We start from the raw sequence: 16,646 nt of genomic DNA, 5'->3' as shown, positions 1-16,646 counted from the left end.
ATTGCATGTTGACATAGATGCAGTGTTGTGAATGTTTGCCACAATATTCAACATTTAGTCATTATTGGATATATAAAACACTTTTCTCTAGAGATAAACAAAAGTTAAACTTGAAGAAGTAAGTTGATTCATTCTTTCATGTGATGGATATCATTCCTTAAAGAAGAAATCTTGGAAACTTAAAGCAGGGTGATTAAAAACATCAAAGGGTAAACCAGTTGAGGGTAAAATCCATCCTGAATGATCCCCATTAAGGATGAGATGAGCCAAGAGCTCAATCCCTTTGTGTTGAACGGTGGGAGAATGAGAGTAATCCTTCCTCCCTCGGTCACATGACAACCTGCATAAAACCTTGGCTTACTGTACATTCTTCAACGTGTTCCTTTGACTGATTAAAGTATATGAAATGTGCTTCTTAAGTATCTGTCACTATTTGGCTCCACATGCATTCTCATGAAAACGCAGAAGGCAATGGATGCTGTTCTAGACTGTAACAAGACATCTTACATTACAGTACTCAATAAGCTGCCACATAGGATTAATCCTATCAATCAAACTTTAATGAACCACATCACCCATTTAACCCCTAACACACATTAAGACACATTAAATACCTAATGTTCATGTAAACATTCATTCAAACCATGGGTGCACTTTCTCATTCAAATAGGAAAATGAAAACCAATGGTAACCAAGGTAAGGGTGTTAATGAAGGGTCCTGATAGTTAAGGTAAGGGTGTTAGTGAAGGGTGCTGATAGTTAAGATAGGGGTGTTAGTGAAGGGTGCTAATAGTTAAGATAGGGGTGTTATTGAAGGGTCCTAATTGTTAAGTTAAGGGTGTTAGTGAACGGTCCTGATAGTTAAGGTAAGGTTGTTAGTGAAGGGTCCTAATAGTTAAGGTAAGGGTGTTAATGAAGGGTCTTAATAGTTAAGGTAAGGGTGTTAGTGAAGGGTGCTGACAATTAAGATAAGGGTGTTAGTGAAGGGTCCTGACAGTTAAGATAAGGGTCCTTATGAAGGGTGCTGAGAGTTAAGTAATGGCGTTAATGAAGGATGCTGAGAGTTAAGATAAGGGTGCTAATGAAGGGTGCTGAGAGTTAAGATGACATAAAATATGTCAAAATAAGGCATAACGAAAGTTTGGTTTTCATATTTATTTTACAATTCATTAGCAATAATTTAGAACAACTCATGTGTAGGGAATAAACCAAAGTGTGCAGCAGTTACTAAGACAAATCTGTTTCAAAAATCCATATACTTCTAAACATGGACTTAGAGTACGTATATAGTCCATGATGTCTTCACAAAAAGCTATTTACAATACACAATAACACGTTATAGAACAATTGAGGATAGGGCAGATTTGAGGCAGAAAGGAAGAAAAAGAACAGAATACAGAAGCGATGACATGACCATGAGATAAACCCTCATCTCATTTCAGGAGAACTTAATGAGCGCCTCACGAGAGGAGAGGCCTTCAAGGAAACGTGGGCAACATGTTCAGGGAACAGGTCATAATGACATTCATATTTGCAGCAATGCTGTGGATATTTTGATCATAACCCGGGAGTCCTCTGTCTCCCATACTCCGAGGTGTTCCTCTAGAGGCCAGAACACTTTTGGCCCCCGCTCATCAGCCAGAGACGCAATTAGTAACTTCTCATACAGAAAGACAAGGTTTAAACAATTGTTTTCTATAAACAAGACTTAAATATACATTTATATAGTGTTGATTTATAAAAGTACTTTGATTTGTAGGGGGCTGGGAGGTATTCAAAGGCAGAGAAAAGTGCAATTCACCTCTCAAAGATTAAAGTTTGTCCAACATACAAACCTCAACCGCTGGGAAAATACATGTACATTCAATATAAAAGGTTGTTTAAAGTGCTATCCGCTGTCCTGCTTCATGGAGGTATAGCTCACTGCAGTCTGTGGAGAAAGGTTCAGCTCTCTGCTGGTCATGGAGACCCTACTTTGAACGTCTGGCCTAACCTTGAAAGTTACGCCTAGATCTTTAAAGAAAACCCATGTCCATCTCTCTGAGCTGTGGGGCGTATCAGAACAGGAGGCCCCTAGGGCAGCGTGAGGTATACTCTGGCCTGACACTTTCTTAACACTTTCCATACTGCATCATATTTACATTTTCATGAATAAAACGAGTTTCCAGTCAATAAGAATCTCATTCGGAGGGCCGTGTAGAAGGGCAGCTGCAGCGCCACCGACAAAGGACAGGGACAGAGACAGATCCGGGGACATAGTCATCAAGGACAGATCAGGGGACAGATCAGGGTTATGGATATAAAAGACAGATTCAGGGACAAGGTGAAAGGACAGATCCAGGGACATGGATGAAAGAAAAGATAAGGGGACAGATCCAGGGACAGTTGTTAAGCTCGGTTCAGTCTGAGGTCTGGAGGCGTTTAAGCCAAAATGTTTCATAGTCCAAGAAAGCAAAATAAGTACAATGTGCCCCACGGAAAATTACAGACATTATTGGTAAATCAATCATTGTCGATTATCATTAAAAATGATCAATAGGTGCAAAAGGCACGCGCTATCATAAATGTCCCCTGCTTTCTGAAGATATGATAAATTCCACTGTGAAAATGTATCTTAAAAGTAGTCGCTTAAAATAAGCTTAATAACAACAATAATAGATCACTTCTTTAAGCAGAACGCACAGATTAACAGGCTTCACAAACAAAGGTGCCAGTTGTACAAGCACAGAGACCGCGCGTAAAGGATTATGTGAGTTTGGTCTCATTGGACATGTCTCTTACATCATCATCATCAACATCATCATCATCATCCTCATCACCACAGTCATCACGACCCTCATCATCCTCGCTCTCGTGACCCTCCTCTCCGTCGTCAGGTGAGCACAACTCCGCCTCCCTGTCGGGGGACTGAGGGTCCCGGGAGAGGGAGAAGCTCCCCGGGTTGGCGCGCTTCTCTGCAGACAGACCCGGGATACCGGCGCACGCCGCCGCGGTCGCGGCTGCTGCCGCAGCGGCGTGCCCAGCGGGTATCCCGGGTATCCCGGGGTAGAGCCAAGGGAACGGGGCTGTCAGAGCGGCCGCGGCTGCCGCTGCCGCCGCCGCTGGGTACGCGTATTTGTCAAGGTTGCTTTTATCGAAAAAAGGCATGTAGGACGCGGCGGCGGACGGGTTGATGAAGTAGAAAGGCACGCAGAACGGCGCATGCTGTCCCACGCCAGGTAGTCCCATCAGTGAACTCATGAGCGCCAGGTCCGGTCTGGAGGGGTCTGCCCCGACCAGCCCGTTCACAGAAAAGCTTGTCTTGGTTTTTTTGGCCACCCGATCGTCTCCAAACTCCTGTTTGATCTTAACCGCACGGTGTCCCCCCTGCGCCTTCGCCGCGCGCTCGCATCCTTTATTGGCGCCGTGGTTTTTGTCCGCCTCCCCCCCGTACCCGCTGTCCGTGTCCGTGTCGTTCTCGTTCAGCTCCCCGGTCCTCTGGATGACGGGCACGCAGTGGGCCTGTCCATCGGCCTGTGCGTCGGTCTGTGCGTCGGCCTGTCCGTCGGCCTGTGCGTCGCCCTGTCCGTCGACTCTGTGCGCGTCCAGCTCCGGTTGCGTGCCACCCCTGGGCGGCGCTCCTCCGGCGGGCGGGAGCTGCGCCAGCACCGCATGCAGATGGCAGACGAGCTGCGTGCATCTCTGCTCGCGGCTCGACCAGTTCTCGAACTTATTCAGGTAATGCAGAACTTCTTTGGCGCACGCTTGAAACCCGGATTGGAAAGCATCCAGATCGGCATGGATCGAAGACTTCATCGGTTGATCACCTATTTGGACACGATGCACGACGTTAGAGGGACTGCACACAGGGCCGTAGCACCAAATCCTGGGCCCCTATACTATAGGTACTGATGGGCCCCCCTGCGCCAGGTTGAGGGGACACACACACACACGCACACACACACACACACACACACACACACACACACACACACACACACACACACACACACACACACACACACACACACACACACACACACACACACACACACACACAGCTCACCGCTCTGTAAGGCGATGATCTTGTGGTGCTGCTGCTCTGTGACTGCAGTCAGTGCGTTCAGATGTTTCAGCGTTAACTCCAGAACCACCGCCTTCTCCAGATGGCCCAGGGTCTACAGGGATATTACATTCATGTTTTAGTTAATATAGACAGGTAACCGGAGTCCAGATGATTTAGCAGAGGGAAGCTCCTCACCGCCAGCTTGAGGTGGTCCGGCAGCAGGTCCTTCAGCTGGCCGATGCACTCGTTGATCCGGTCCCTCCGCTTCTTCTCGATCAGCCGGTGGGGCAACTTATAGGCATCCTGTCAATCACAGAGCGGAGTTAGAGGAGTGAGAGAGGAGCACCCAACACACAAATCGGAGTGAGAGAGGAGCACCCATCACACAGAGCGGAGTGAGAGAGGAGCACCCAACACACAAATCGGAGTGAGAGAGGAGCACCCATCACACAGAGCGGAGTGAGAGAGGAGCACCCATCACACAGAATAGGGTGCAGATCCATAGCGCACCTTCCCGCCATCCTCCCGCTTCATCGCCCTCTTCGACTTGCAGATGTAGAGAGAGGGGTACTCCATCCTGAGGAGACAAGGCGTTCCATTAGTATATGAAAACACACACACACACACACACACACACACACACACACACACACACACACACACACACACACACACACACACACACACACACACACACACACACACTAAAGTGATATCAAGTGTATAAATAGACAAATCGTCACTAACCCTAAGAAGTCGGTGTGCTCCATGAACTGTCTTTCCTCCAGTCGCAGGATCCTGTCATCCATAAGTTGTGATGGTGGATTGTCTCTGATCCAGATCTAGCCTGTGTCGGAGATATTGCGTACAGCGACCTCCTCCCGCGGCTCCGTGATTCACACTGACGGCCGCTTCCTCCCTCACGCCGCTTGGCGGAGCCGCGCGGTGGCTAGAGCGCACGCGCGACCCCGGCAGGAATAGATTCCAACTCACGTGCAGCGCGTCGCCTGCACGGTGCAGCAGCAGCACCACCAGCACTAACAGCAGCACTAACAGCACCACCACCACCATCACCACTGGGATTACTCCACCCTATAGATGCACCACTATCTCATTCAGCTCAAGTCGTTCTGATTTCATTCGAGGAGAAAGTGTAGGAAAAGTAATCGTCCAGGGAAATTTTAAGGCAAAGGATAAGTTTTCACCTGGGTATTAAAACCAGTATTTTGAATACGAGTTTATCATATACAATCCTAAGTATGTGAGTCTGATGTTTTAGGAGCTGGATGGTTTCCCCTCAGAACACGGCCGGCAGCTCCCCTTCAGAACGCGTCGTCAGTAACCATGACGCCCGCCGTGTGGCTCAGACACGTGCGCGGCAGTTCCCTGTTCACCCACCGAGCGCATGAAGTCTGTCAGGTATCAAGTCTCCACGCACGCATGCAGGTATGAATCCTCTTCAATTATCAAATGAAGTAGGCTATCACATCAATCATCCTCAATCTTCACATGAATCCCTTTCAGGTATCACATGAACCATCTTCATCAAACGAATCATCTTCATCCCATGAATCATCTTCATCACATAAACCCTCATCATCACATGAACCCCTCTTCATGGTTGACCTCCTGTCTGATGACCTCTGAATACCTTTTACTTTTATAATTTTTTTAATATATCATATGTTGCTAAAATAATGTACTTTAAATATTTACAATATTCATATGTGGTTGTTTTGTTCACGTATTTGTGAAATATCCTTTTTTATATATATAGGCCTATTTTAAAAAACAATCTGCCACAATAAGTCAGCCTTTTTCAGCCATTTCCACGCCTTTCTATTATCTTCATAGCGGATTAAAAAGCGTAATATCTCTTCAAGTCTCATGATCATAGATTACTTCTTTTTCTAAATCATGTGACTTCCCGTGGCCTGCAGCGTGTTCTTCTCCGTGTTGTTCCAATGTCCTGACCGTAGGAAACAGTCCCCACTGCTTTAGGAGGTCTTCACCCCGTACCTGTGGATCAGCTCTATGCAGAACTAAAGCTTCTTGTTCCAGAGCGCAGGCCCTGGTATGTCGGAGTACCCCTCTGTGTCCCCCCTCTCCTCCTCCTGCCCCAGCACCCCCCCTGCTCTGCTATATGTGGCACTGGAGCTGCTCAGGAAATCCAAGCCAAATGTTTTCCCTATTAGTTCACCATTCTTTTCCTGGCCCCAACAGCCTCTGAGTCCGAGTGTGGGAGAGAGTCGGAGAGAGCGGCAGCAGAAACAGACAAGGGCGTCTGGGTCTGAGACACACTCACCAACACACACAAAACAACAAGAGACAACAACAACAAGAGAAGGAACCAGAGGAACCACAACATAACCCCCAACAGCAGGTCACAGTAAGGAGAGAGAGTGGGGAACAGAGTGGGCGTGGAGGCTGTAGTTTGAAGACTTCAGCGCCAGGGTCAGACATCGAACATGGGCCAGGGGGAGAGGGGCTCGTCGGACGACAACAAGAAGGACAAGAGGCCCATCTTCCAGAAAAAGGAGGAGCGTCCTGGGACGGCCGAGTCGCCCCCCTGCTGCGGCTGCCGCTTCCCCCTCCTGGTGGCGGCGCTGCAGTTGCTGCTGGGCCTGAGCACCGCCGTGGTGGCCTTCCTCACGCTGGCCGCCTGCAGCTCCCTCAGCGCCAGGGAGACCCCCCACTGGGCCGGGATCATCGTAAGCTCCTCCTCCCCCTCAACACATCGCCACACACTCTGTGATCTGTGTGTGTGTGTGTGTGTGTGTGTGTGTGTGTGTGTGTGTGTGTGTGTGTGTGTGTGTGTGTGTGCGTGCGTGTGGAAAGGCACAACCAATAGCCACGTAAAGGAAATTAGACCTAAACTGACTGACTCCGTCTACGTTGTGGCTGGGTGTGAAGGTTGCATGGTAACTCTGTAGATCGCTGTTCTGGGGACAGCTGGGAGAGTTTGGCTCCTCTGCTCCTTGTTTCATTCTGTTGGCTGTGTGCCTTTTCAAATATCCGTCAACTCTCAGTCGCTTGAACCTACACTGCAGTCTGTGGTGTTGGCTCGATCTACTGAGTGTTTTAGACTTTCTTAGTGCGATAATCAAATCTGCTAAAAAATCAACATAAAAAAATAGTTACCAATTCATACTCTTCACAACAGCAGTGAGAGATTTGCTTCATACACTTGTGGACTTTATCTATACGATGCAATAATTATATGCTCCAGTATTGTTCCGTGAAAATAAATAAAAACATTGCACTCACAAATAAATATATATATATATTTATTTACATTATATCAACATGGACAAAACAAACATGTGCAGAAACTGTAGTGGACTGAGATGCTCATGGGATTCAGATGGAGAGTGACAGAACTCTTCTTATAGTCCAGGGCCGTAGAACAGAATGAAAGAGGGCACGGTGGTCACAAGACTCCAATTCCACCAGAGATAGAAGCGTGTGTGTGTGTGTGTGTGTGTGTGTGTGTGTGTGCGCGCGTGCGCGTGCGTGTGCGTGTGCGTGTGTGTGTTTGTGTGTGTGTGTGTGTGTGTGTCTGTGTGTGTGTGTGTGTGTGTGTGTATGTGTATGTGTGTTTGTGTATGTGTGTGTGTGTGTGTGTGTGTGTGTGTGTGTGTGTGTGTGTGTGTGTGTGTGTGTGTGTGTGTGTGTGTGTGCGTGTGTTTGTGGGGGGAAACAGAGACAGCATACCTTGTGTCTTACAATGAGTATGCATATTATTCCATCCCGGTTTGCCATAGTGTCCTAATGTAATAAGATGACAATTTAATGCTCAATAGTCCTACTCCATTAGAGGCTTTAATGGCAGCAACAGCATGTTACAGAGACACCACAGTGGTCAATAACAGAATGAACCTTCTGCTGTCTTGTGTACAGCTGTGTTTAACCTCCATGGTGGGCTTCGTCCTGTACTGCATCACCTATGTGCCGGAGGAGAGGACCACCAAGCAGTTCATTGCCAAGGTAACCATCACCACATCCTGGGACGAGGGGCCGGTTAACCAACCACATGTGGCTCTCGGTTGAATGTTTATCAGGATGGATGGCTGAAAAAAGGAAAAGGAAGGAAAAACATATTGTACAGGACGCACCGCTTGGCTGCTTTGGTTTGCTATAGCGTTGGCATGACTACCGCCTCCATGTGTCTCTGCAGGGAGAGCCATCTAGATTTTGATCAGGCACCAGCGATACGGCGCTCTTAGGCAACATTATGTTTAATAAAGATTCCCTCTTGTCCAGACAGACTATCAGTACCGATGCCCCTATGGGACTTTAACGTGTTACCGTATTGGCTGTGCAATGCGTGCAGATGCATTTGAAGACAGTTAATTTAAGCCCATTATTGTTTTTCATGGAGCCAAGTGGAAGCAGCAGGACAGATTTTGCTGCTTCCACTTTAGTAGTGGTTACCATACAGCCATTCAAACCCAAGAACCTTCACGAGGGCACTGTTCGATAATAGAATTGCCAAGTGTGCCTGTATTCCATTATCCCATTTTAAATGCCTCAAGAACTCAGTCACACAGAACTGGTCAGACAGTTATAAATTTAACATAAAATATTTCAGAACATTTGAAACACTGACACCATCCCTGAAGACTGGTCCAAAGGTATTATTGTCAAAGTTCCCAAGAAAGGCAACACTAAGAACTGCGAAAACTGGAGTGGAATTACCCTTCTATCTCTTCCAAGCAAGGTGTTCTGCAGAGTCCTTCTTAACCTGATGGAGACAGCCATTGACATAACTTTGCCAGAGAAGTTGGGCTCAGTATCAACACTTCCAAAACAGAAGGGATGTGTGTCCACTCCATCCCCACAGCACCCATCCTTGTTAATGAGGAACCACTTGAGTTTGTGGAAGTTTTAACCTATCTGGGCAGTCTAATCAGCAAGGACAGCGGGGCATCAAAATACATCAAAGCAAGGCTGGGAAAGGCTCAGGGTGCCTTCCGCCAACTCCGTCCCATCTGGAGATCAAAACAATACAGCCTTAAAACAAAGATCCTCCTATTCAAATCCAATGTAAAGTTTTATCTGTTGCACGGTTCAGAGAGCTGGCGGGTGGTCAAAACAGACATGAGGAGAATGGAAGTCTTCCATAATGGATGCCTCCGACGAATACGCCAGATCTTTTGGCCTAATGAGAAAAAAAATGGGAAGCCGGAGCATCACCAAGGAGATTACGCCTGAGATGGCTAGGACATGACCAAAGGTCGCCTTAAGATGGACACCACCAGGCAAAAGAAAACCTGGGAGGCCAAAAACCACCTGGCGCAGAACTGTGACACAAGAGCTGAAACAGATAAACCTGTCCTGGGGAGAGGCCCAACATACTGCCAGGGGCCGAGTGGAATGGAGAGTGCTCATTGAAGCCTTATGTCCCATAGAGGACGAAGAGTAGTAGTAGTAGTAGTAGTAGTAGTAAGGTGTATACACTAGAGCTGTCAAGCGATTAAAATATTTAATCGTGATTAATCGCATTAATGTCATAGTTAACTCTAATTAATCGCGATTAATCGCAAATTATTTTTATATGCTAAATATCCCTTGATTTTTTTGTCCCATAATTCTTCTAATTTAATTCTCTTATCAACATGGTGAAGTGCATCGGCTTGCCTTGTGCAAATGATTTTTTATTGATAACAACATTGGCATATACACTGATCAAAACAGGACGATACAAAAAAAGAGCCTATAGTGCAATTAAACGACTGCTTTGAACAAATGTCATTTGAACATAGCTGTCAGGCTACTGATTCTTTGTTTTGAGCCCAAGGAAAAAAAAAAAAAAAAAATCTTTTTTTTTTTTTTTATAAAATAATTGCGTTAATCGCGCGATAAAAAAAATTAACGCCGTTAAATTTGCTATGAGTTAACGCCGTTAATAACGCGTTTAACTGACAGCTCTAGTAAACGCGCATCTTAATAATCCAATCAGTCAGTGTCGCACAGTTTCTCTTTACCTTCTCCACCTTCCAAAATATATAAATTGGTAATTGCTAAATGTTTATGGGTGTAAAGGTCTGCTCCTCGTGCATTTATTGATTAATACCAGCAGTTGAACCATATCAGTGGATTTAATGTTTAGAAATATGATCACCAGCCGGCCATCATATATTCAGAAAATGTCCTTTTGGCTAGAAAGTCCTTAAGCTTTAAGCACAAACTTTAAATAGCTGTAGTAAGACATTCAATCACATTCAAATACCGTTTTATTAGAGTCTGTGTCGATTGTCTGAAGGCCTCCTCATCCTCTTCCTCATCACAACATGAGTGTTTCAGAACAAAGTGATCGTTATTGTTGACTGCTGTGAGCCATGCTACATCTGGGGGTTTCTTAAACCTGGACCTAGTTATGTATTTGCTCCACCATCAGCCTGAAGTAAAAGCTCTGCCCGTCGACACAGCTGCTCTCATGTCAACACGCAGTTCATCTCAAAGCAACACATGTTCATCGCTTGCATCCTTCCTCAAGCAGTGTTCAACACTCATCAGATGTGCGTTGTTCCACATTAGGATTAAGTAGAAGGTTAAATGTGTTTGGTGCAATGGGGATTGTGTGATTGCATAAATACCCGCTTGTCTTTTTAATTTGTCACACGCAGGGGGTTATGGGGTCAGACTAGGGCCACGGTCTCGGGTCGGGTCCCATCAGCGGTCTGCTGGGCTACACAACAAAACAATGGGATCGAACACCTCAATGTTATTACACAATTTCACAATTTCCTCTTTAAGCAGAAGAGGGTGTTGGGGGTATGGGCTTGTAGAAGAGCAGGTACTGAATCCTTCCTGTGACCACTCCCATCAGCAGCGGCCATCAGCCTACTGAGTAACCCTTCCTCCCCACAGCTGCTCTACCTGATCCTGTGTGCCGTCGGCCTGGTTGTCTCCGTGCTGGTCATAGCGTTCGCTGCCCACCACTACGCCCAGGCCAGCAGCCTCCACTGCAGGCCGGTGGGCCAGGGGGACTGCGTGTGCACCCTGGACCCCGAAGACCCCATCGCCCGCACCTTCAGCTACCAGGGGGTGGGCGAGTGTGCGGTGGTCACGGGGACGCTCCCAGCCTACTTCCTGGTCCAGATCGTGCTGAACATGCTGCAGGCGGTGGTTTGCGTGGCCGGGACCTTCATCATGTGGAAGCACCGCTACCAGGTCTTCTTCTCTGGCGTGCAGGCCGGCTCCTCTGACGCCCAGCAGTGGCAGAAGGTCTAACGTCCTGCCCTGGATGGGGTGAGGGTGGGGGGGGGGGGGGGTCCCCTTGGAGCTGGTTCAATGCTTATTGGTTTGGATTGAGTTGTATTTTACTACAGATTGGAGCAATGCTTTAGTATATCAGTAGCTTTGATACCATTGCATATATTGTGAAGCTCACCTTTACAGGAGAAAGGATGGAAACAATTGTGTAAATAAAGCGCCTTTTTGTGAAATATCATGGCTATTGTATTTTTTACATTAAAGAGGGATAGCGGATGGTAATTAATATGTTCAATAATATACCTTAAATAGGCTTCATCTTCCACGTATAAAACTGCTTGTCTGTTTTTAATGACGCAACTAGTGATGGCTCGTAAACTTTCTCTGTTCAACCGACCCTCATGATGAACAGATAATGTCAATGTTTTCAATCTCAATGTTATTATATTCATAATTATCTTAATTGGGTTGAAAGTAAATCAGCCTGTAGTTTGAGGGACAATCACATCTCAACAGCTCTGCGTCTCCTGCTCATGTTCAATTGAGAGGTGCTGGGTGGGACAGAGAGGGTGCCGAGGGTTTGAACAGTGTGACACAGCTCACCAAAGAAACATCACAACAATTGTGAACCCTAACCCTGTAAACATGACCCTAACGGCGCCTGCCCAGGTTCGAGCTTGGTTTCATGAGCTCCAGAGGCTGCATTCAGAAGACTCCTGAAGCCAGTTTGTTGTTGGAGGGCTTCTGTGTCAAAGGGCAAAGAGGACTCGGACTACACAGGGGGGTAGAGTTTAAGAAGGAGTACCCAGACTGACAGCCGGACTGTTCTGCTCACACACACATTCACCCCAGGTTTATTCAAACAAGCAGAAGTTGGATACGATCAAATGAGAAATTCAGCTTCAGACCCGTCTAGAGACCCCCGTCTAGAGACCCCCGAGACCCATCTAGAGACCCCCGTCTAGAGACCCCCGAGACCCATCTAGAGACCAGTCTAGAGAACTGTCTAGAGACCCCCGTCTAGAGACCCGTCTAGAGAACCGTCTAGAGTCCCTTGAGACCCGTCTAGAGACCCTTGAGACCCGTCTAGAGAACCGTCTAGAGACCCCTGTGACCAGTCTTGAGACCCCCGTCTAGAGACCCTAGAGACCCGTCTAGAGACCCGTCTAGAGTCCCTTGAGACCCGTCTAGAGAACCGTCTAGCGACCCCTGTGACCAGTCTAGAGACCCCCGTCTAGAGACCCTAGAGACCCGTCTAGAGACCCGTCTAGAGAACCGTCTAGAGACCCCTTTGACCAGTCTAGAGACCAGCCTAGAGACACCCGTCTAGAGACCAGCCTAGAGACCCCCGTCTAGAGACCCTTGAGACCCTTCTAGAGAACCGTCTAGAGAACCGTCTACAGTCCCCTGTGACCAGTCTAGAGACCAGGCTAGAGACCCTTGAGACCCGTCTAGAGACCCCCGAGACCAGTCTAGAGACCAGGCTAGAGACCCTTGAGACCCGTCTAGAGACCCCCGAGACCAGTCTAGAGACCAGCCTAGAGACACCCGTCTAGAGACCAGCCTAGAGACCCCCGTCTAGAGACCCTTGAGACCCTTCTAGAGAACCGTCTAGAGAACCGTCTACAGTCCCCTGTGACCAGTCTAGAGACCAGGCTAGAGACCCTTGAGACCCGTCTAGAGACCCCCGAGACCAGTCTAGAGACCAGGCTAGAGACCCTTGAGACCCGTCTAGAGACCCCCGAGACCAGTCTAGAGGCTAGTCTAGAGACCCCCGTCTAGAGTCCGTCCCTCCGCTCTGTGCATTCACATTGCTGGACTCATGAGATGTTCCACATCTACTTTAGAGTTGAGGCAGGTACTTGAATGAAGTGGAACACGGGGCCTATGTCGTTGCCTAAGAACTGACAACGGGCTTGCTTGTTCATGACGAAGAGAAAGGCATGTGTGACCTGCATTTACAACAGACAGCATTTGTGCTGGGACGTGCGAGGGGTCTCTGCTAAAGGTGAGGTGTAACACGCCGCCACACGGCGTGGCTCCACACAGCACTGGATGTGTTTCCTGTTGGCTGCAGGGGTGGAGCGACGGCGAATCATGTGACCTTTGAGTCGCACAGTCAGACACTGAAAGTCACATGCCAGCTGTCACAAGGGGAACTTACTACACACACACACACACACACACACACACACACACACACACACACACACACACACACACACACACACACACACACACACACACACACACACACACACACACACACACACACACGAAGGAAAACCTTTGTCCTTTAAATGTACCTGGACTTTTCAACCTGGACCCTATTTTCCTACAAGTTGACATCATTTTAGGTGTAGGATTTTGTAGTCCCTCGAGGTCTCGTTTCACTGCTCTCTTCCAGCAACAAGTCAACCCTTACAAGACAAGATCTCAGTTCTTACAAGACTCCTCGAACGAGACACAATTACAACAGGTGAAACGCGTTTCATTTCTCTGTAAAATAATTTCCATGATGTGATATAATTGAGCAGAGGCAAAAAACGTCACCTCTAGAGGATGTGACAATTGATGGTCGCTACTGCTCCAAAGGAGAAAATGACAGCCCATTTTCACTAGATACTGGACCCATTTCATCAACTTGCATTGCATCAGTCCCTTCAACCCAAAATAATCAGAAGGTAGGTTCCAGGTTGGAAAATCATGACGCTTCCTTCATGACTAAGGTCTCATCCACACTTGAAAGTAAGTACCAGGATCATACAAAAGGAACCCCAGAAAAGAACAAGACCATTCTTGTTCTTGTCTGAGCAGAACAAGACCAATCTCTTCCGTTTGTTAACTTAACATGCTGAACATGACTCAATACAAAAAGGTTAACCTTAAGTAATCACGGCTAATAGGTAATAAATGGGAGAAAGTCATTTGAGGTTATTTGCATTATTAACAAAACAGGCAAAGCCAGCCTAATCTCATAATGTACATCCAAACTTTTGTTTGTTGTCGTTCTCCAAGCACTAATTGGACGAGTAGTTTTGTATGTCAAATGTTTTCTTTATTACAATAGAGCATTTGAGAACATAAAAACAGACTATGATATACTTTGTTCTACAGAAGGCAACATGGGCTAACTAAGCTATTTGGCTGTGCAAGATTCCACCATGTCTCTGGGCAGAAGAACATCAGGTTGATGTACACCAGATGAGCAAACAAAGCATTTCATCTTTAAAGTATCGCTCTTCACAAGGATGTCTGCTGTAATTAAGAACACAAAATCATACCGTTTGTACCAAATATTTGATTTACCACAGAAAGGCCTTTCAAGTAAGTTCCACACATGATAAGATACTTTAATGCATATGTTCAGGCATTTCATATGCTTTGTAAAAGTCTATAAAAAGTAAAATAAATTGGTTCAGTAAAGGCATCATGATCATCTCCAGTTTTTTGTTAAACATCTGTATTTATTATCATTATTATTATTTAGGAAAGTCAACTCCCAAACAGTAGAGACCGATTGTTAATTTTAAAGCGCAAGGCAGAATACTAAAGAAAAACACAAAACATTCTTTATGATAAAATCCTCAAACTCCGGTTTAATCTCCATTTTCCACAACTGATCAGCAGCTCAGCATCCTGACACCAAGCACTTATAAAGGCAGACGGACAGGGCAGACAGACGGGACAGACAGAGAGGACAGACAGACAGACAGGGCAGACGGACAGACAGACAGGGCAGACAGACAGGCAGCGCAGGCGGACAGCCAGACAGAGGGGCTCAACAGGATCCTCCCTCATGGAGGGCTGCTGGAGCAGGACCAGTCCCCTTAACTTAACCCCTACCTGGACAACTTAATCCCTCCCTCGACCTCTTAACCCCCCTCTGGACCCCTTAACCCCCCTCTGGAACCCCTGGCCCACCAACACACTGACAGATGTGTCTGCACCATGGAGCTCGCTTGCCGAGAAGCATGAGAGAGATCAGAGTGCTTCCGTGCCACTCCTGCGGTCTTGAACGCATCTCAAAACACGTTGAAGGAATGAATGTTCACAGCAACGGCCCTTAGGCACATCTCACATACGTTAGTTCCAAGTGAACGTAAAAAGTATTTGTTGGGTCAGTGGTTTCTGATCCCTTACACGAGAGCGGTCACAATGTAGGTTTACGCCTGGCTGCAGCATAACCTGGGCTTTGTCTACAAGTCAACCTCCACTGTAGGCCGAGCCAGACCAGGGTCTAAAGAGGTGCCTTCCTCCGTGGCCTTGCCCCCTTCCCCCCTCAGTGGGCCGGGATGTGGTGGTGATGGTTGTTGTTGGTGGTGCCCTGAGGAGTGCCCAGGAAGCCCATCCTCTGCTTGTTCTTCCTCTGTTCGGTCATCTGTGGAGGTAGAGGGAGAGGATCAAGTCCATTCAATCAATCAATCCATTGGATTAAACCACACCCACACACAGGTCCTAAAGCAACCATCAGTGTTCTGCTAAGCAGCCAGACGGCAATATTATCCCACCACGTGCTGTGTGATATCTGGGGATCTGACTACTGCCGACTGAGGAACCCCTCCCCCAGAGGAACCCCTCCCCCAGAGGAACATCCATGTGCTCTTCATCTAGCAGCCATCTTGGTTCCAAACGCTAGCTTAGTGGGGAACTGAAGGCAGAAGCTCAGCTAGCGAATAGCCAAGATGGTGGATCCGGTGGAACCAGAAGAGGATTACCTACTGGGGCTGTGGGCCCTCACTGCTGTACCGCAGTCTTATGGGCATGTGATGGTCACACTCTGGAGAACTCCTGTTTGCTAGTTTTGTTTTGCTGCACTTCCATGTGAAAAGGGAACAATTGGTGTGTGACTGGAATCACATGCAGGAGAGGCAGGTGACGCCTCGTGTTACTGCAGGCAGAGAGAAATACGCAAGTCATCCAAAACAGCCCTTCAGTCACTATAGCCCTCTAGTCACTATACTCCTGAGAGCCAGTCAAGAGGAGGTGGCGCTGTAGGGGCAATATGTGGGGCAATATGTAGGGGCAAAAGGAGGGGGCGCTGTAGGGGCAATATAATCTCTTTTAAAGATTTAAAAGAGATTCAAAATGTATGTGAGGAAGACCTGCTAAGAGGGCAGCACAGCACTAAAGGAAACTAACTCACTAAAGGAAACCAACACACTAAAGCAAACCAACTCACTAAAGGAAACCAACTCACTCAAGGAAACGAACTCACTCAAGGAAACGAACTCACTCAAGGAAACCAACTCACTCAAGGAAACCAACTCACTAAAGGAAACAAACTCACTAAAGCAAACCACCTCAATAAAGCAAACCAACTCACTAAAGCAAACCACCTCACAAAAGGGAACCAACTCACTAAAGGAAACCAACTCACTAA

General features: G+C 47.2%; 3 protein-coding genes across 4 annotated transcripts in view; 1 reads left to right on the top strand and 2 right to left on the bottom strand.

The window, feature by feature from the left end:
* Positions 1-1,140: 1,140 nt before the first annotated feature.
* On the bottom strand, positions 1,141-4,960 carry bhlhe41 (basic helix-loop-helix family, member e41). Its single transcript, XM_030366172.1, has 5 exons — positions 4,793-4,960; positions 4,556-4,622; positions 4,241-4,348; positions 4,046-4,157; positions 1,141-3,806 (listed from the first exon to the last, which is right to left on the bottom strand). The coding sequence occupies exons 1-5, from the start codon at positions 4,852-4,854 to the stop codon at positions 2,746-2,748; spliced, it is 1,410 nt and encodes a 469-aa protein (XP_030222032.1). The 5' UTR covers positions 4,855-4,960; the 3' UTR covers positions 1,141-2,745.
* A 1,216-nt stretch (positions 4,961-6,176) lies between these two features.
* sspn (sarcospan (Kras oncogene-associated gene)) lies at positions 6,177-11,501 on the top strand. Its single transcript, XM_030367137.1, has 3 exons — positions 6,177-6,756; positions 7,946-8,032; positions 10,919-11,501. Exons 1-3 carry the CDS (start codon positions 6,514-6,516, stop codon positions 11,279-11,281), a joined length of 693 nt encoding a protein of 230 aa, XP_030222997.1. The 5' UTR covers positions 6,177-6,513; the 3' UTR covers positions 11,282-11,501.
* Positions 11,502-14,299: 2,798 nt separating this feature from the next.
* The window catches only part of itpr2 (inositol 1,4,5-trisphosphate receptor, type 2), a 74,819-nt gene continuing 72,472 nt past the window's right edge, over positions 14,300-16,646 (bottom strand). The window contains exon 57 of one of the 2 annotated variants that reach the window (XM_030365129.1): positions 14,300-15,644. In XM_030365129.1, coding sequence (XP_030220989.1) covers positions 15,546-15,644 — 99 coding nt within the window. In that variant the 3' untranslated portion in view covers positions 14,300-15,545. The remainder of the gene's footprint in view (positions 15,645-16,646) is intronic. The other variant, XM_030365130.1, reaches the window with a different exon arrangement.

The sequence above is a fragment of the Gadus morhua genome, chromosome 9, assembly GCF_902167405.1.
Source record: "Gadus morhua chromosome 9, gadMor3.0, whole genome shotgun sequence".
NCBI classification, from domain to species: Eukaryota; Metazoa; Chordata; class Actinopteri; order Gadiformes; family Gadidae; genus Gadus; species Gadus morhua.
This window is presented reverse-complemented; position numbering and strand designations above follow the sequence as displayed.

What these genes read in the sequence shown, in the direction of transcription:
- bhlhe41 (XM_030366172.1), bottom strand. Translation starts at nt 4,854, where the DNA reads ATGGATGACAGGATCCTGCGACTGGAGGAAAGACAGTTCATGGAGCAC. An exon ending in CGGACCACCTCAAGCTGGCG is followed by an intron (nt 4,158 to 4,240) that starts GTGAGGAGCTTC and finishes ATATCCCTGTAG; the next exon opens with ACCCTGGGCCATCTGGAGAA. An exon ending in GATCATCGCCTTACAGAGCG is followed by an intron (nt 3,807 to 4,045) that starts GTGAGCTGTGTG and finishes GTGTCCAAATAG; the next exon opens with GTGATCAACCGATGAAGTCT.
- sspn (XM_030367137.1), top strand. Translation starts at nt 6,514, where the DNA reads ATGGGCCAGGGGGAGAGGGGCTCGTCGGACGACAACAAGAAGGACAAG. An exon ending in CCCACTGGGCCGGGATCATC is followed by an intron (nt 6,757 to 7,945) that starts GTAAGCTCCTCC and finishes TCTTGTGTACAG; the next exon opens with CTGTGTTTAACCTCCATGGT. An exon ending in CCAAGCAGTTCATTGCCAAG is followed by an intron (nt 8,033 to 10,918) that starts GTAACCATCACC and finishes TCCTCCCCACAG; the next exon opens with CTGCTCTACCTGATCCTGTG.